Source organism: Mycteria americana, chromosome 7 (assembly GCF_035582795.1).
Source record: "Mycteria americana isolate JAX WOST 10 ecotype Jacksonville Zoo and Gardens chromosome 7, USCA_MyAme_1.0, whole genome shotgun sequence".
Lineage (NCBI taxonomy): Eukaryota > Metazoa > Chordata > Aves > Ciconiiformes > Ciconiidae > Mycteria > Mycteria americana.
Window position 1 is genome coordinate 46,185,822 of NC_134371.1, and position 20,298 is coordinate 46,206,119.

Here is a 20,298-nt window from a genome sequence, read left to right on the forward strand (position 1 = left end):
ACAAAGATGAGAACTATTCAACTTTTCATACCTTTTTCAAGCTTGGGATTTTATGAAATCTTCCTCAAACAAATGACGCCCTTTAAGTTTAAAATTATTTGCAAAAATAATGACACTAGTAAAAATAAACCCAGGTTAGATTGTTATGATGTAATTTCCACTGTTGAATCTGGTTTTCTTCCACATATTAGGTGGTAAAATGATCAAAATTTTTTTGTTTTCTAAAAAGGCCTTAAGAAATAGCAATACGTCATCCTGGAACTGTTTATGCAGGAATTTTTATTCTTTGAAATCTTCCAGTGTTAAAGCAACAAGAAAACATTTAGAATGTCCTTTGGTGGAATCTTATTACACTTGTTATATATGTAAACTGATATTCTTTGATGCCAGCACGTTGCCCATACAGAGAAATCTCTGCACAATTAAATGAAAGAAAAAGGAAAAGGACTAAATAAAAAGTAATATTTTTCTCTTATCTGATTAGAATTAAATACATTAACAAATTGTCTGGTAACACAAATAGGCAATAATACAAAAAATCTACATTGTACATTATTTCAAGAAAAATAACTTCATTTGAATACAAAAGGATAAATACACTTTTTGTCCTATAGCCACTCTTGTACAATAGGTGAACACAGCATCTTACTGATGCAGTGCTGCTAAGGTATACAAGGATATGACTGGCTTGAGTTTTATCGAGGGGGCTGTTACACATGTGCATCACTAACATCAGACAAAGAAATCTTTCAACCAACAAGGGTTACAGAGCAACGTTCACTAAAGCACAGGTTGGAAAGGATCGGGGACTGAAGCAGGCCAATATGGCAGCTTTTACAGATTTCCTTATACCCACAATGCACTGACAGCAAAGAATGCCTTTATTTGGTCGGTCCACACACCGGGCGGAGGTACAGTAGCGCACCATATAGGAGTAGCAAATGTTTTGTGAATTCTCTTCCCGTTCTGGGGGCTGTCAAAGCTGTTTCAGTCCTGCGTAAGCTTTGCAGCTAGCGTTGATTCGACAGAATAGGCAGCTGCCAACTTGTCTCGAGTCAGAGGTGAACAGTCTTGACTCAGAGCCCTGTCCGTAACCGATTAATATGGCTTAGTTCAGTTAGGCCCTCTTAGTTTGTACGTGGTTGTTTTTTCTCTCGTTCCTCCTTTTTAAATTTCAGTAGCAAACGCTCGGATTTTGTTTTGTTTTCATGTGGCACGTTCATTTGAAGCAGTCTGAATGTGATGCCGTCAACCATACGGAGTCTAGCGTATGCAGAGTCCGGCTGCTGCGAGCAGAGCGGTCGCCAGTAATAGAGGCCCCTGTGATATTGCCCCCTGGCCGGAGTTCTGGCTGCAGCCTCCTGGATCCCTTTCACACTTCAACTTCTCGCATAAAATGCCAGTGTAAGCCGGAGGGCACTGGCATCGCACATTGTTGATGCACGTTCCTCCGTTCTGGCAGTGCAGTAGTTCATTGTCACATACGTTTGCTGCAAGATAGCAGGGGAGGGAGGGAAAGAAGAGCAGAATAAATATAAGGTCATCTACAGGAGAAACTCGGCACTAAAACCAGAAGCAAAACACTACCTCCCCCCTCTTCCTGAGACATGTAAACAGGGGATGCGGTTTTTTTAAACATTTCAAGTTTGAATTTTTGATTTCTTTTGAAATTTTTTTCTTTTTTTTTTTAGCCTGTAGTCTTGGAGAACCATACCATTCACTTCAGACCACTGACTACGATAATATTAATTAATGAATTAATATGAATAATGATTAATAATGAAAAAATATGAATATTAATACCTGCCTTGTGCCGGTGTCTGCATTTTTATAGTTACTACTGAACTGGAACTGTAGGTGGGTGTGTTATTATTTGAAAGGGGCAATGTATCTAGAGCTTTTGGAAAGCATGAACAGTGGTTAAAAATGCAACATGGCTTTGCTGAAGTAAAAAGATCTGTATGAGACAGTAGGGTTTTATAATCAAGAACTGCATGTACTAATGATCTGAAAAAATTATGCAAAAAAGATAAGGCAAGCACAGGCAGGAAATTCAGCATGCTATTCGATGGGGATTATATGGTACATACATATGGAAATAAAAGATAATGTTGTTATTTCCATTACAGATCAAATGTTTCTTCTTAATTAGATTTGCTACTTTGGTACAAGGGTAACTGGCATCTTAAAATTATCTTAGTTAGATATTCTAGCCTGATGTAATAACTTCAGAAGTCAGATTTGACAGAAGAGTTCAGAGAAAATAATACAGGCAAAAGTTTTAGATCTGCATAATATTATCGTATTTGAAAAATTGACAGCTTTACTTTGTATTACTTAATATCAATTTAAATGTTTCACTGGGTAAATATGTAGAGGTATGAGGAACATACTACTTAAATATGTCAGTCTGTGTTTTATTCCATATGATATCACTAGTAGAATATGTGCTAGATTACAGCTGTCTTCCGTAAGAGAGGCGATTTTAGTGAAGATCTTGCACCTACTATCTAGGCAGAACGTAACAGTAAAAAATGTCGCTCAGAGAATTAGGGAAAAGATTATTTGGTTTAGAAGCAGACTCAACATTATATGCTGTTTATGCATACCTTAGCCTGGAAATACCCTAAATAATTCAGAATGGGGAAAGTATTGTTAATTTTACTTTAAACATTGCTATTTACTGCTACAAAAAAGTAAAGTTTTATAAATGTTAATTTACTTATTTTTAAAAGCAACCCAAATATGATGAGAACTAAAATTGAAACAGTCCAAGTTACTAAGTGATGCAATTCTACATAAATCTGTACAATTTTGTGCACTGGTAACCTTACTGGTAATCTTATCTCTCTTGCTTTCAGAAAAATAATTTTCTCACTCTAGAAGGACCCTCTGACATCTGCTTTCTAATGTTCTGCATCCAAGTGGGCCAAATAATAATGCAGTGTGTTAGAAACTCATAGATGCCATTGAGAGAGAACAGTTAAATAATTTTTTTTCAGTGATTCCTTTAGCTACCAAAGATTTTTACTAAGAGCTATGGATTTAACGTTGTTGTCCAGTTTCTGAATTGTAATGTCAAAATTTGAATATTAAGGTACAACAAACAACACATATTGTTGATGACAGCCATATGTCTGAATTTTAATGTTCTATATATATACGTTACAAAAAATAGTGTTTATATTATGTACAAGAAACAGTAAATCACCACCAAATAAATGTGATGAGATTAACAACCCAGAAAAATATAACGATAACAGGCCAAAAAAATGAACTGTATTTTAAAAGTCAATATTTGAGTTACATGTCTTATAACTGAGGCTATGTATCTTTAAAGCTGACTTTATTATTCATATTATATATATTTAGCCATATCAATACGCAAAATCAAAATACGTTATCTGATGGTACAGCTACTGAATCTGCTTGTTCTAGACTACTCATTGCTGGGATGCTTCCTACAGTTCAGGCAATGAAAATGCTGAAATATCTGTCCCATCAATACTGACCATTGTTTGCCCTGAATAATTGAATGGAATTCAATAGTTAATTAAATACCACTTCTTAAACGGCAGATATTTCACTTTGTGTTTGGCCCGGAACACATTATCCAAATTTTCCCAAGTATTCAGTAAAACAAATTCATTTTCCAATAGCTTTCCTATTTTTAAATGTATTTTGACAACTGTAGCCTGTTATTTTAAGAGGCCGTCAGCCCCGATCCTGATCTGTAGTTACAGGTTGCTGGAGATGGGCGCTGAAGTGGCGTTTTGCTACATGCTGGCTGTTCTGCCTGACACGCTGATGCAGGCTGCTATCAGATGCCTCTAATCAGTGCTGTCTACAAAATTCTGGATACAATGTTATAGATGCTGATTTTTAAATCAGACCATTTATTTCTCATTAGAAAGCTTTAAAAATTTACTTGAAGAAGGGATGGATCAAAAGCTTCTCCTTCATTATTCCTGCATGCTCTTAAAAGTTTGCCTACAGAAACGCATTAAAGTAAAACCAGGTAGATTTTAATGTTCTCAGCAAACTACTATGTAGCTGAAAATTCTTGAATTGTTAATCTTGTATTGTCACAGCTTTCTTTTCCTTAGTTTCGTCCTTGTATCTCTTTCTCTTGCACACACACACGTACACACATATATGTATCATGTAGATAGCAATTTTGGTGATTTGGAAGTTAAATGAAACAATTCTGAAAATGTTATGAAATCCCATTAATTATTTTTTGCCAACTTTGTTTTAATTTTATTCTGACCAACTCTAATACCATTTCCACCTTCCTGAAAGCACGGTCAGGATTACTTTTAAAAGTTTAATATTAACTAATTATCTTTATTCAGTTTAGGAATTCGATCAGCTATAGCTAATGAGTGTAGCACATCAGCAGCATAAAGAAAAGTACTTTCACTGGAATTTATAACACAATTTATGCCTCAAACAAAAGCAGTCGACATGCTGCCAAGACCAAAGCAAGGCAAGTATATCAATTGTTGTAATTTGTATAAATGCAACTTAACAATGTTTCTAATGTTAACACGGTATTTCTCCAGGATAGGAGTCAGAACGCACTTTGCTTCCGAAGAGGCTCTAGGCTTTACTCAGGGAAGGCAGTGCGCTGGGAGCTGCTGAGCAGGGCAGGAAGGGCCAGGACCTTGCAGACCCCTTGCTCCGTGCGGAGGCCCAGGGAGAGCTGGTGCCGGCGGGTGCAGGAGGGCTGGTGCAGCCCCGCCACGGGCCTGGCCCTCGGCCTCTTCCTTTCCCCAAGCAGCAGGAGCAGCGAGCCTGGCAATACGGGGCTTTCCTGCCCGCTGGGGCCCTCCTGCCTTCTCCTACCTGCCATGCCCTTGCCCCTGCTTATACTCCAAGCAGTGAAATGTTGCCTCCGCTGCTGAGAGGTGTTGAACCAGCTCTGCCTTGTCTTCATCGTTAAAAGTAACAATAACGAAAAACTAGTTTGAATTAATCTGAAAGGCAGCAGGCATCAAGTCCTGATCAAAGAATGAAACACGGAGAAGTGATGCGAGTAAAAGAACTAATTCTGAAGTATCACACATGACTATTAAGACGTGTGTGGCTGAACTAGCTGTGGGTTGCTGGCAGATCTTCATTAATTAGAAGGCAGGACATCAAACTGATTATTTAAGAAACAAAACAGAGATACCTGATTTGCTCTGGAGAGCTTTGCAGGCCTTTTTGGGGGATATTTCTGAGCACAGTCTCCAGATCTGTGCTACTCTGGGAAGTGAAATATTTAAAGTAAAATAAAGGAAAAATTTTAATGTTATTTTCATAATTCATCAATTTACAATCTAAGCTATGGTCCGATTATGGGATCCTTAAAACACTACACAAAGGAGACAGAAAAAAGCCATGTATAACAATGGACAGCTATTTGAAGCTTTTCTGTCCTTGGGGCAACCCCCCCTTCCCCTTTCCAAACCAACAAACCCCGCAATTAGTAAGAGATACTGTTATTTTGGAATTAAAAAACATAAACATCTTTTCCAGAGTAATAATTAATAAAATATTGAAGCCTCTTTTTTAGATAAGACCTCTATGAATGATGATGAAAGATGCCTTGCCACAAGTCACAAAATATTCTTCATTTGTAATTGCAATGGTATTACATTTGGAAATGGAATAAAAAAGGAAAACAAGGGGAAAATATCCAGTCTTTCAACCAGCTCAAGCAGTTCAAGGGGTAAGCGATGTGCTAGAGTTTCATAGAATTTATATTGGGTATTTAATGAAATGTATTGAGAGTAGCATGGTTACTTGACAAATGTCTACTTTCCTCTTAAATGTTCAAATCTGAATAATACATGAAAATTTCTGAGTCTGTCCAAAACTCAACTTTAATACCTTTGCAGCTTCTTGAAAGAAAACAGATAGACAACTGTGGCTGATTTTAGTTCTGAAACAGCAATATTGACACAGTAACACAAATGCGAGTCTTGTTCTCTTCAATCTGGAGGGCCACCTCAGGCACAGCATTGTGCTGTTGGCTTATGTTCTTTCCGGTTACTGTGTCTGGGCAGCTTCAGAGCACGTGCACAGGGCTTTTGGTCTGCCTACTGCTCAGACAGAAAAACAATACGCTATTGGACTTAAACACAATTTCTTTTAGCATCCTGTCTTTCCCGAAGGCCATCCAAGGGGGGAGAAAATACATTTTGTACCTTTCTTTGTGCTACCTTAATTTTTCTACAGCTTGCCTACAGTAGCATCTTATTCAGGTGGGTCAGCCACATGAATATGAGAAAGGACAGGCTATTGACTTAAAAAAAAAGAAATGAACGTATTCAAGAGGACACCTTTTTTGATCTGGGATAGGTGGTGTTCACTTTCTGCATCAGTATCTGGATTTATTATGAAATTTTCATTGTTTGTGGGAACAGCATAAAGACCATTTATGATAAAGTCACAGAAAGAAAACTTATTAGAGGTCCTTGCTTCCTTTCTTGAATTCTGAAGTCTTTCATTTCAAGCAATGTTTTGTATGATCTCTCCCATCACTGTTTTTCTTCAGTGTGCTCTTTTTGTGGTATCGTTTGTTACAGCCTTCTCTCTCCCTCTAGCTCTTTTTAAAACCATCCCTTCGCTTTTCTCCTTTTTGTCTCCCAGATCATGAGTATTATAATCCCTGGACAGCTTGGCGAGTTGACAGCTCTGAATATATTACACCACATTTTGGTCTGTTCTAAAGCACTGATGCAAGCTTTGACCCTACTTCTGCTGCAGTGAATTTTCCATACTGTTCCTTGGTAGTTTGTGTGAATGGCACTATTGAAATCACGAGAATTTTTTGACCTTGGATTCCACCCTTTGTTCATAACTTTGAAAGCATGCAGGTCTGTCTAGTGGCTGAAGAAATTATTCTTGGCTGTTTTTTTCTCTGCATCTGTTTCCTTGGTACTTCTTATCTAGTAAAGAATGTTACTGGAATTCATTTATGAGGAAGTTTTCAGCACACATGCTAACAGAATATTCTGTCTTGGCATAATAAGTGAGTAAAAAACCAAGCATAGTGAAACCCATGTTTCCAGTAACGATGTTCATAGGTAGCTTCAATATATGCAGTGGTTATCTATATATAGAGAGCTGTGAACAGCACATTGAAATGCCATGAAAAAATTAGGAGATTTCATCTCACTACATAAATAAGTTCAGTAAATTGAGGCCAAGCACAAGCGATTTCTTGTCAAATGCAGAATTAGTTCCTATGAATACTATAAAGATCCTGTAAGTAACATGCATTATTCTCTAAAAATGTGATCATTTAATCAATAAATGGTAAAAACGATCACAGAATATAAAAGAAATTGCAACAAATGAGGAAGCTTGTGTGTATGCCTAATAAGAATACAGACATCTACACATACATAGCAAACATGCACAAGAAAACCTCTGCAGTCGTGAAGGTATTAGTAATATTTTTCCCACGATTTGTCAAATAGACATCAATGGAATTGGGGAATGCAAAACACTTAGTCTCATTCAAATGCAAAGGTTTAAAATTGTTTCCAGTTGTATCAGAACATAAGTGACCACAATCAAAATATTTTCAAATTGCCAGAGTTAGCAACAACAAATTATTTCCATTATTTGGAAACAATCCTAAAAATACAATATATACTTGTTATGTGTTAAAGATCTCTATGTGGAGCTCCACTGACTCATGAGATTTCACCCATATAAAGTAAATATTAGGAATGAAGATATAAGGGCATGGGGAAAACTTATAAGTAGTCAGGCTTCTTCTGAAAGGTTACAACTATTGCTCTTACAATTAGTGTTGCACAGCACATGACAAAACGTCAAATTTTTATAACTTAAGTATCCTATTTATTTGAATAACCAGTGGCTAATAACTGACTTGGAGGTTTTGTCACTTAGATTTCTCCCCCTGCCTGTCTTCCAATTAGATCTACTGTTAGATTATTATTAGAATTTAATTTATTGTTACCAGTTACAGCTACTGCCAAATGGCTTTTAAATGTTTTGCTACCACAAATATGTGTGTCAGTGTTGATCAGACTTCTTCAGTGGTTTTAAACCACAGACCTACCTGATATGAAAAACAGCTATTGCTCTTTTAAAGAGATATTAATAATGATGCTCTTTTAAAGAGATATTAATAATGATTTGTTTTTTGGAAGTGACACTAATTCAACATTTGCTGTAGTGGGATCAGTAAAACTATCTTAGGATACTGTCAAAGCAAGACAAGGTAGATGCTCTGATAGCATGAAAAGAAAACTGGTTTGTGCTTATCTACCAAGGCACATTCTGAAGTTAAGACAAAATAAATCAGTGTAGACAAGTACAAGCCTAAAGCATATCTTACTGTGTCAAAATTACGGTCATAAAATGACAAACATCAACACAAAGATCTCTGGTGCAAAGTTGAAACAATGTTGTGATTAATTACATTGCCAACAATACAAGGAAATAAACATTGACCAAGTGAGAGTAGTTTCTAAAGGCAGACATCTCCATCTTGGCTTGTCTTAGAAATGCCTGTTAGAGGCACAATTGAAATGACACTTGATTTTTTTTATCAAACCAGTTTTATTAAGTTATTGGGGAGTAAATGAATAGGTGGGTAATGGAGGTACTGTGTTTGCTGAAAATTTCTGGTAGAATTTTTAGATTGTTTGCCTACATGTAATTTCTGTTCTTTCTGCATAATTCTCACTTCAAAGCTAAGCCAGTTGTAATTGAATTGCGGGAAAAGTCGTCAGAGTTTCTACAAGAAGATGCAGCTACTATTCAGTTTTCCCCAGCGCACAGCCACAGAAGGGATGGCGATTCCTCTCTCCTGTAAATAGGTATCAATTTATCCTAGCATCCACATGGGTAGGCTTAGTTGATTACGTTTCACTACTGAAAGTGCAAAATCCTCTACAGAACAAATTTTTTTCTAACCATGATATAAGGATAGCAGAGGTAGAAAGTTACTCTATTTCACAGGCTGTGTCTGTGCTTTCTCATTTTCCATCTCTATTCTTAATCTAAAATCCTTGGGTTTAATTAATAAAAGATAATGAGAAGAAATACATCAAATCTGTCAAAAAGACAAGGGGGAGAACTGAATTTTGGAATTGATACTCTTGCATGGTAGAGAAGCCATAGTAGCTTTGGCAGAAACAACACAAGATTGCTTGTTAAAATGGCTGAAAACAAATCCAGATTTAGTTATCTAAGAAATATACTTGAGATAATACCTTCCAATCTTCCTCGCTTTCAGGAAATGATTGATTAACCTTTCAGTTTTCTGATTTTGATGGTTCCAATTTTATACTTCTCCAAAAGAGGATGATTCCCAAAGTGGGGGAAGAATAATCCCTATTCTCTTTATTGCTTTTTATGGAGGAGCACCACTGAATTGGTATGACCCTTATCATATTTTAGGATAATCTCAGGAGAGCAATAGGCTACGTCATAGCTTTAGTTGCTCAAACGGGACTACATACCCCTATCATTCATATTCCACTTACAAAGCTGTAAGCTGCAGTGCCATTATTCCTATCTTCCTGGAGATAAATGAACATTCTTACATGATCTGTCTTCTCTTTCCTTAACTAGGAAGAGAAGCAATTGAAACTACAGGTTTTTTTTTTTTGTCTAGTGCCAACAGCAAGGTCAGGGTTTGGATGTAACCACTATCAATAAAAACTGGCTACGCACAAAAACTCCTCAGATACAGAAGATGAAGTAGTCATCAAAAGGCCCTGTGAACATCTGGAGGGTGGCATTTGGTTCCCTAAATACAAGCAGCTACTGCCATTAGAGGTGCCAGAGGGCGTTTCAGACGTTTACATGGAGCTGGCAGGTATGTCGCAAGACCTCCGAGAGATTGGGGCCTGTGGGAGCGGCAGCCGGAGGCTGCTGGGGGATGCCTGCCTGTCTCAGGCAGCTGTTGGGGCCCGGGGTGTGCCGGCAGGCTCCGCCGCTGCGGGCAGCCTGCAGCCCTCCTGCCCGCAGGCTCTCCATCCGGCCCAGGGCTTCCCTGCCTGCGTTTGACGTCTGCTCTGATCCAGTGCAGCTGTGCAACACTGGACACGGCTCTGGTGGAAACCCCAGCTGGTGGAAGCTGTGAGCGAGAGCTGTGAAAAGCCTCATCTGAGGCCTCCGCTCAAGCACCCTCTGCTCACCAGCCTGGGGACCCTGTGCTGGGGAGCTCCCTGCCCTGCCACCCCCCCGTTCCCCTTCCCCCACCAGTCCCCTCCTGGTCCTGGCTTGCTGTCTCCTTGTGGAGCCACCAGCTGCCGTTGCTCCTTAGCAGTGGCACTACACACGTATCGGCAGGCAGTTCAGTCCTATCCAAAGAGCTAGCAGGATGGCTTTGCCTGAACAACAGCATTTTCAGCTTCATGCATGACAACAGTATTTTCTTAAAAGTTCCCCAAAACTATTAAACAGAGCTGCAACAAGTATCGCCTTCACAGAGCGCAAAAGGCAGAAGAAAGCCTGGAGAGCAAACCAAAGCAGGAGCGCGCAGAGGTCAGCAATTCAAATACGTGATTATGAATTATATAAAAGGCTGAATGTTCCTGCATACTTAGCTGCCAGTGTTTGACTTGCAATAATGTTTTGGACACAAAAGAACACAAATGATTTCTCTTTGTTTACAAAGACAAGTTTCTCTTCCTGCCATTCTTCCCAATGAATGCTGCATTGAAGGCTTTCAAAACCCATTAAATAGTCCCCCACACTTATTACTTTATTTGGCAGCAAAAGCAGAGAAGATAATCACAACTGAAAATATTTCCTAATGATTTAGGGGATTAGAGTTATTCTAATAATTATTTTCCTAAAATTTTTTAGGGAAGGAGAGTGAGAGAATGTCTTGGTGGCTTATATTAGTAATGACACTAATTCCACAATAGTACTAATCTGAGGACAAATATTGGAAGTATTGGTATTCCTCAAATGGCCCTGCATCCTGAAGTTCTTTGTAGACAAAACTTAAAATGATTTCAGAGAGCTGCTGAGTGAGAACTTTAAGATTAAATTGTAATCTTATGTTATTTAATGACAATATTTTAAAAAATGTATTGTCTCCTAATTTTTTTCTCCCCAAATATATGCTACATTTGTGCATGTGTGTATACTCTCTGGCAATTTTGAGCAAAAGTGTTCATGATGTGCTTGATAAAGAAGAGGAGACTGATGAGTTGTTTAAAGTTTTTATTGCCCAAAGCAGCATAGCTGTGGCTTAATAACATATGTCCTGGTTTTGGTGTTAAGAAAGAGCTAAATTTTTAATAATCAGTTTAGTATCACTCAGATGGACTAAGGTTGGTTCTGCAAATTTTATTTTACAATATTTGCTGTGTATAGCAAACATTGTGTAGAAAAATTCTTTGAATTCAAAATAATAATTTTGCATTGTAATGGCTAGTTTTTTTAAAGCAGACTTAGTTGTATTTATTTATTTTTTACACAGAAGACGTCATATTCATGACAAGTTAAATTTTGAATACTGCTGTTCTAAAGTTATTTGTGATCTAAAATAATTTGAATGTTGCAAACTTTCTTCTCGCTACTTTGGCTTAAAGCCAGTTGCATGGGCATTTTGAAAAATAGTAACGAAATCTACTGGAAATATAAGTTATGATCAACTTCTAAACTACATAAAATAGTGTTTGTAATGGAAACATCAGCAATCTTTAATTACACTATCATAAATATGAAAGCTATTAAAATGGAATGGGTATGTAACTAAAAAAAGGGAGTCACACGTACATAAGTGTGACTTATAATCAGCTATGTCACAGTGACCACAAGTAAAGGTAAAGCCAAGTTTATATTTATATGTCATTATGTGTTCCTCTTGTGTGCATTTTTCAAAACAGAGAGATTTAAGATACCAGGATAATACTCCACTACAGGAGACCAAAACACCAATGTGCAAAGTAAACGGCATAGGATCTCTCAGGAGATGAACATTCAGAATTTATGTGAACATTAGTTACAATGCAAAGGTAAAGGTAAAACATTTATATAGTTTCTACAAAACGCCTGAAATGTGAAGGATATTTTTGTTGTTGTTGTTGTTAAAGCAACAATGCTGGGAATCAGGAGATCTTCTTTCTGAATCTACATTGACTTATTGTTTTGAATGTGGATGAAAAGCTTCAGAGTGCTTTTGTTGAGCTAGCTCTAGAATGGGGATAAAAACACTGCCCTGTAGGTGTCTCAAAGCTCTTCAGAGTTGTTATTGCCAGTGAACAATGGAGAAGTTGATGCCAAGGGAAGTCAAATGACTTGCCTATGCTAACAAAAGGAGGGCATGAATGCAGGTCCTGTGAATTCCAGTTATATTTACTAGATTGCACTGTTTATTAGATAAATGCAACAGCAGAGTTGATTACTGTTTCCAAGGGAGTTTGGAGACTCTCAGCTAGAAAAAGGCTTATAAACTATGCTTATAAACTTACAATGCTTATAAACTTTTATGCTTATAAAAGGCTTATAAACTATGAAGTTTAAAAAAGGAATAGGCAATCTTGTCCTCTTAAGTGTCATATGCAATTGCATAAGATGTTTAAATATTCTGACAATTAGAAATACCGATGTCGTGTATGCACCTCCTTCTACTCTCACCAGTCAGAACTTCAGCAGCTTCATATTCATGTATCGGGAACACGGTAAAGATTTGCAAATGTTTTTTATCCCCTCTGCTTTATCTTGGCCTTTAAAAATATTATCTGTTATCGTCTATTTTTAATTATTACAGTAAAATTAAAAAATGACACTCGACAGGCAGATTATTCTATCATAATTCCTTTCTGAGATATACTGGATGATAATGTGCTCTCCTGTAAGTGGGGTTTTAATTGGTGTAATGCTTTACTTTCCTACTCTTTTCATCAGCATATCAATAAGATGACTCAAGCAGCTGGCATGTAGCACTCGGCAAAAATGAGAACTAATAAATGAATGTATCAAATAATTAAAGCTATCAGCTGCTTCATGATAGTTTTCATCAACAGTATTTATTGCTACACACAGACTTGCTCTAGGTATCATTGTGCATTCATGACAGAGCAGCCATTAGATGGGAAAACAGATAATAGATGCTCGCTTTCCAACGCAATCTTCTTCAGGCACACTAGTTTTTCTGCAACGTGCTACACAGGTGTAACCAATGTGATAGACTTAGCCAGTGTTTTAGCTGAAAACACTTTTTAAACTGACTTGTAATATCACATCATTCAGCAAAAATGTCCAAAAGATGCTCACACCAAAACACAAAATAACTGTCTTTGTTTATCTAATTATATTGCCTCTCAAAGTCTCTGATTATTTGTCTTTTCAAAAGCGATGTTTTGATAAGTACGCAGTTAGAATTCATAATTCCATATTACACATTGACCAATACAGATAAAGACTGCATACAGACAACCTACGTATTTTTCACAATATTAACATACAGGCTGCTACTAATAAGTTATTGCAATAGTAACAGGATTGCATTAATCTCATTTTATCAACTCTACAGTTTTGCTACAATGTAGAAGACATCTGAATAACAATAGACCTGGCCTAGACTTAGAAAGAGAGCACTTGACATGTATGTGTTTGGGTTAATGTCCAAAAAGTTCTTTCTATACGCATATGAACTAAAGATAATGCCTCTAAACATGGATATTGATATTGCTTACTATGACAAAATGTTAAGATAATTCAGGATATTAAAAAGTCCAGAGTTAAAAGACTCTCATGAGTAAGAACTGTTTCCCTCTGTGCTTGATATGGTTCTTGCATTACTTTTGACATGCTGATTAACATACTTATATTTCTGTTTATCAATCCTGATGCACAAAGGTGTTAAAATTTAATTATTAGTGAAGACTGAAATAACCTGAGATCCTCAAGGAATAGATAACAGCAAAATATGATTTCACTTCAAAGTACTTGCTTTATTTTATTTAAAATTATTTTCTCCAATTTTTAGATTGTCAAGTCATGCCAGAGTTGAAAAATAACAAGGTATCTCCATTAACCTAGACAAAGGTAAAATAAATTCCTCTATAATCAGTCTGTTATGTATTTCTAAAGATATATTGTATTAATACCCTTAAACTTCGTGATGAAAAGAAATAATTGTGTTACTCAAAAAGTCTTCCACTCACACTTAAGATTGAAAAGCCAAGACCTTGGTCATTTTCTCATGCTCCTGAGAAGCTGTGCATATAACAATGTTACAAACTCATATACTCACCTTTGGTTTAGAGAAGGAAGGGTCACACAAGAACTGCTCAATTATTATGGAAATGCACTTGTAGAATGTTGCATATTCTTTTAAAACATAATGTCTGAGTATATTTTAAAACGTAATGTCTGAGTATACTTCTTTGTAGAACTCTCAGAGAAAACGGAAAGAGATTTCTGCTAAATAGAATTTGGATGATGAAGCTGTATTTCCTGACAAGTTTATCTCTTTGGGTCCAGTCCGGTGCTCTGCCCCCAGCCATCTCCCCTTGCATACCCCTACCTTACAGAACCTGACCCCCCCCAACTCCTATCACATGCTTATCCTTCTCTTTCAGCAGCCTTGGCAGCGATGGCAATGGAAATCTGACTCTCTGATCACAGCTCCTCCAGAACTGTGTGTATGCCTTTATGTTGCCTCCCATGGTGGGAGCTGGTGTTTGCTGCATGCCTGCGTAGAGTGCTGGCTGATGGGTGCACATGGTACTGGAGGGTGAGAAAAGGCTGACTTTTTGTAGGACTGGTCTATGCCTGGACCCTTGTGAGGGGTCAAACACTGAGGCTAAACACCAAGCCTCTTCCCGCTCCATGAAGCCACATGGCAAGCATGACTACCCAGCATGAAAGGCCAACCTCTGCACAGACGTGCTGTCTTGGGCAGCAGAGCCTCCGGCGTGGTTCCTGCTCAGGTTTGAAACACAGGCCCAGTGAAGTGAGAGCATGAGAGGAGTGTGAAATGCAAAGGTTTTATGCTGCCTTTGTGAGACAGCATTTCTTAAGTGGTAACGTGGCAGATCTGAGTGGGATGATGGTTTTCTGAAGACTGCAAGAAAGCTACAGAATGGATAGCTGTTAGGCTAAAAGAGAAAGATGGGTGCTAAAGGGAATCGGTTGGAACTGGAACAGAGGGGTTTGGGCCAAAGCCAGGATGGGTGGGAGGAGGTGAGGGAGGTGCTCAACACATCTTGGCTGGCTCAATGTTTTGTATTTGCAAAACAGTCAAGGTCTTCTAATGGTGCAGAGCAGCGTGGGCTGCAGCATCATCGCTAAGTTGTCACGTTGCCACTGAATAAAAGAGAAGATATAACTGGAATACACTTCTCTAAGCATCTTTTCAGTTCTGTTTTAAATCGGTAATGCTTTTGCATGAACTAACAAAGCTCTCAGGTCATTGCAGAAAAATTATAGCAGTATATGGCTTTATTTTGATAGGTGGTGTAAATCTTGACCCAAATTTTCAAACCTTTGCAGAAGTTATGCTGTGTACATGCAGCCTTTCATGTTTCTCCCCAGTTGTGTACCAAATGGCATGTGTGCATGTAATCTGAAGCATTTCAAAACATCTGGCTCAATTTTTGCAACATTTGTGTTGTAATACACTATTGTAATCTGTCTGTAAAGATATGCGGAATAGGATGCTTTTTCTGAGAACTGAAGCCTTCTTGCAGAGAGCTGCATAATGTCAACATAATGGGGCTGATTTAAGGATGCTACTTTTGCCCTCAATATGAATTTCATTGCACTAACGGCCCCAGTTTAAATCTCATTGTGGGATTCTCCTGTTCTTGAAATCAGTAGGAAGTAAGCCAGGTTTTTGAACCTTGTGAGAGTAACTTGTTCTCCTTGGACGCTAGTCAGTGCTTATTGCCTCACTATCAAAATGCAGCTTCAGCTCTTTAAAGAAAGAGCTACATGTGGTGAAACTCTCTTTACTCTCCTTGGAAATGAAATTCTAAACTCTTCAAAGTAAGACTCCTATTTCAAGGATCTTCTGGCTTAAAAGGGAAGTTCCTTTTCCATTTAAAGTATGTGTAACATTCAGAGCTCTGATGCAGCATCTCATTAACAGAACACCCTGCGGAATTGTCTCCTATGGACAGCTATTTCTATACTGAGGATACTGGAGAGGTTTGTTCCTCCTGCACCTGTCAGAGTATATGGGGACTGGTTAGTGTATGTGGGTAACAAAGCTGGTAGCTCTTTTAATTGTAGCCCTTGTGTATCCCTGACCTATAGTTGCTTGGTGCTATTTCTTAAGGCTAACCTAAATAACTATTCAAGGGAGAATTCCTCCTCCAAAGAGATTATGGCTGAGCTCCTTATAACCTAGCAGTTTTGAAGTGCAAGAATAGATTCTTGGGTCCATTGGAAAAGCCTTCTAATTTAAGCAGGAAATAGAGTAAGAACAGGAGCTAGCACAGAGGTGTCATAGAAAGATAAAGGTGTCTTTGTTTGGCTGTTCAGAGATGCCCAATATGCAGCTCGGCCACTGGCTCCGTAAGCTGGAGCAATATTTTGGTTTATCCACAGACAGATTTTGTTATGCTTAATTCTTTGTACATCTGGAAAATACATAGGGTTTCATAAAAATCTGAAAAGTGTGAAAGATTTGGAAAGTTACTCCACTTAGTCTCTAGAAAGGGAATGAAGTGGGTAAAGTGATCTGCAAACAAAAGTACGACTCAAAATATTGTCTCTAGATTCAGCCAGTGGCATCAGTGCAATTGTTATTACATGGTTTTCCACTTCCATCTGAACAAAAAGACAGATAGTCATTGGAAAGAAAAAAATAGCATATAAAGAAGTACTTGTCCAAGCTGTAGTTATAAAAATACAAAATAGTTTTGGGCATAATGCTTTAATTATTGTGGTCTCCAGCTGTATACTGAAATCAGTGATGTTAATGAACTCAGTGATATTAATGAACACAGTCTCTTTAATATAATTATTTCACGTTGATTTCAGTTATAAGTAATTTTCTATAGACATTAATTACCAACAACTGAATTACGATCAAACTCTCTTTCCCCTTCTCTGTAGAAATCTTTAAACTTCCAGCACTGTCACATCTTTCTCTTCTCACCTGATGATTATAGGTAAAAGTTTTATTAACAATTTAATTATTCTCTTTAGAAGCCAAGATAATTATAATGGGCTTGACTTGGCTTCCATTAAAAGTCTCTTTTAATGATTTTGCCATTGACTGTAGTCCAATGGGAGAGAACAGTTCATAATCAACAAAATCGTATCTCAAAATTGTGCAGGGATGAAAGAAATTGAAAGGACAATACCATTAATATTTTACAGAACATCATGGTACTTTTGTGTGGGCTATCAGTCCCCTCTCCATATATAGTGGCTGAATTCTGTAAAGCTGTATTTGCTTTCATAGTTGTTATTCATATGAATAGCTTTGACTTAAATTTGTGTCATAAAGGGTAGTAGTCAAAGATCTGACAAAAAGCTGGACTGACATTTATAAGATCAAACTTTTGTTCCTGATTTTATCATACCCATGTTCCTTGTCAAAATATTTACTTGCCTGCTTAACTTTAAGATGAATTTGAAGTTACTGGAAGGGTTAGTACACGTTGCAGGAGTATGGATCTAGGGGAAGAGGAGATGATCATGTAGGCACTTATTAGAAGGAAATGCAAGGAGAAGCTAAAGGGACAGAACGCTTGCAGATGATTTGGTGAGCTGGTCATATTAGAGATGCAAAGTAAAGTTAGTATCAAAAAAAAGACCACTGTTTGAAAGGATTTTTGTAAAAATTGCATTGTTAGCAGCAGAGTAAAAGAAAACTTTATAAAGAAATACATTTACAAACAGTAAAGAAAAATGATGAAATTATGATGAAAGAAAAAAAAGGGTACAGACTCTCACAATTTAGCTCTAAGAACATGCTGAAGTATCAAGGAAGGCCAGAAATGATTGAGCAATGTACTAAAGTCATAAAAATTAGTAATTAATTTTTTTCTAAACACATCAAAAGCCGAAACCCTACCTTACACACCATTTGTTTGCCCTAGGAAGTCTCCAGGGCAAACAAATGGTGTGTAAGGTAGGGAAGGGAAAAATCTACAAAGTATTAACTATGGAAGAGCTTTAGGAGGTTACCAGGCTACTGCCTGTGTTGATGGGGGCATGCTCTGGAGGTGTGTCTCGAAGTTTATACAAACCATTCCTAAAAAATGGAAGATAGTCTGCTGCATCAGATCACCAGAAGCAAATAATATTGACCCAAGAATTTTGAAAAAATGCAGAAACAAATTTCTAACTATTATCTGTGATTTTACTAATTTAATTGCCAAGACAGGCTTGATTAACTATAAGAAGGGAACTATGGCAGATGTGATTTTTATAAAGAGCTCCAAGGAGATTGAGAGGAACTAAAGACTAGCAAGTAAAACTTCTGCGGCAAGCAAGTTGATGGAAATTGTAATGAAGAATAGAATTAGCAGATAGATGAATGAGCATGATGAGCACGGAAGAGTGGACTTTTTGTAGAGAGAAATAATGGTGTACAAACCTAGCAGATGATTTTTTAAGGAATCAGTAAGCATGTGGATGCAAATGATCAAGTTGATAATGTATCTGAATCTCCAAAAAGTATTTCACAAGATCCCTCAGCAGTGTTTTTCAAAGAAACCAGTAAGAGAGTTTTTTGGTTTTTTTTCATGGAATAATCATGGATTGAATAATAGGAACCAGGGCAGGCATAAATGTCAGAGACTACTACTCAGTCCTGTGAGGACTTACACATGCAGAATTGTGCTAGAAAAGTGAGTGAAGAGTAATGTAATAAAGTTTGCTCATATTACAAAAGTATTGTGGCTGTAAAGACCTTCAGAAGAATTTCTAAGGAGCTGGGTGACAGCACAATAAAATGGTAGATGAAATTCAGTGTTCAAGAGTAATGCACCCCTATAGATACTTGTCTTTTACCATTTAGAAAAGGGACCTTAAGAGTAGTTCAGGGTATTTTATTGAAAATGTTGACTTAATGCTCTTCATCAGTCAAAAAGGCAAATAGATTCTTGAATTTTTTAGGACAGGAAAAAAAGAATGAAACAGAAAACACCACAATGGCACCATATAACTTCATGATGCGCCCATCTCTTGAACGCTGTATGAAGTCCTGCATATTGAAAAGGTATATAGTACTACCAAAAAAGGAGAATGAAGAGCCATCATAGATATAAGCAGTTCCTGTAAAAGGAGAGATTAAATAGGTTAGGTTTCTTCAGCATAAGAAAGGGAAGACGGATGGAAGGAAAATAAAATAGACATCTATAAAATCACAAATGTTATGGAAAAGGTGAATTGGAAATGATTATTCATTTATTCTTATTACCGCTTCCTCCCAAGAACTAGGAAGTACCAAATGAAATTGTCAGCCAGCCAGTTAAAACAAAGAAATTATTATTATCATTACACTTTGCATAATTGTGAACTTGTGCCCAGGACATTTGGATAACAAAGGTATGAATGTCTCAAGAAGTGATTAGGCAAATTAGTGGATGAAAAGCTCATTGAAACCAACTAAATGTGAAGATACTGATGAACTCTTTGGCAAAGGAAATCCATAAGCTGTAGCTTCCTAGAGTTTGGATGCCTATGCTGAATGCAATAGCACTCAAGCCCACTACTGTCAAATAGAGGACACTGGGGTAAATTGATCCCTGGTCTAACTCAGTACAGGCTTTCTCATTTTCTACCATAAGATGTTCTACTGTCTATAAGCATGCAAGCATGAAGATAAACACATGACTCACAGGAGCGAAAGGTTTTGAAGACCAGCTCTAATACGGGCTAAGTGAGATGGTCGGAAAACAACAGGGTGAAGTGGGAATCGGGAAATGTAAAAAGGCACTTCTGTTAAGTGTTTTAGTTAAGAGCTCAGATCTTGAAAGGTCTTGATTATTTTCAGAAATTCATTGCTGAAGTACTCAACCTATTGATACTAATGATAACTCCTTTAGTTCAACTAAATTTCTTCAAAACCTTCAGTCTGAGAATTTTTTTTCACCTCTATAGATTACTCATAACAAATACTGTCAATGAGTAAAGACACCTACAATCTTTTGGAAAGTACCTCAAATAGTAGTAGTATGTAATTAAAAGCCTTGAGTTCATTAGCTGTTAGATACTACAATACTCAGCTGTGTAGAAACACAAACCTGAAGCTAGAAATGCTGGTCACTTTAGGATTACATCCTTTCAGCGTGTTCAAATTCAGGGCAGAAACACACCTTAACATCAGGTATGCCCCTGTAC

The 20,298-nt window shown here is 37.4% G+C and overlaps 1 protein-coding gene across 3 annotated transcripts in view; it reads right to left on the bottom strand.

Moving 5' to 3' along the window:
* Positions 1–268: 268 nt before the first annotated feature.
* Positions 269–20,298, bottom strand: part of NTNG1 (netrin G1) — a 160,130-nt gene continuing 140,100 nt past the window's right edge. For all 3 annotated transcript variants that reach the window (XM_075508222.1, XM_075508224.1, XM_075508223.1), the window contains one exon: positions 269–1,490. In XM_075508222.1, coding sequence (XP_075364337.1) covers positions 1,264–1,490 — 227 coding nt within the window. In that variant the 3' untranslated portion in view covers positions 269–1,263. The remainder of the gene's footprint in view (positions 1,491–20,298) is intronic.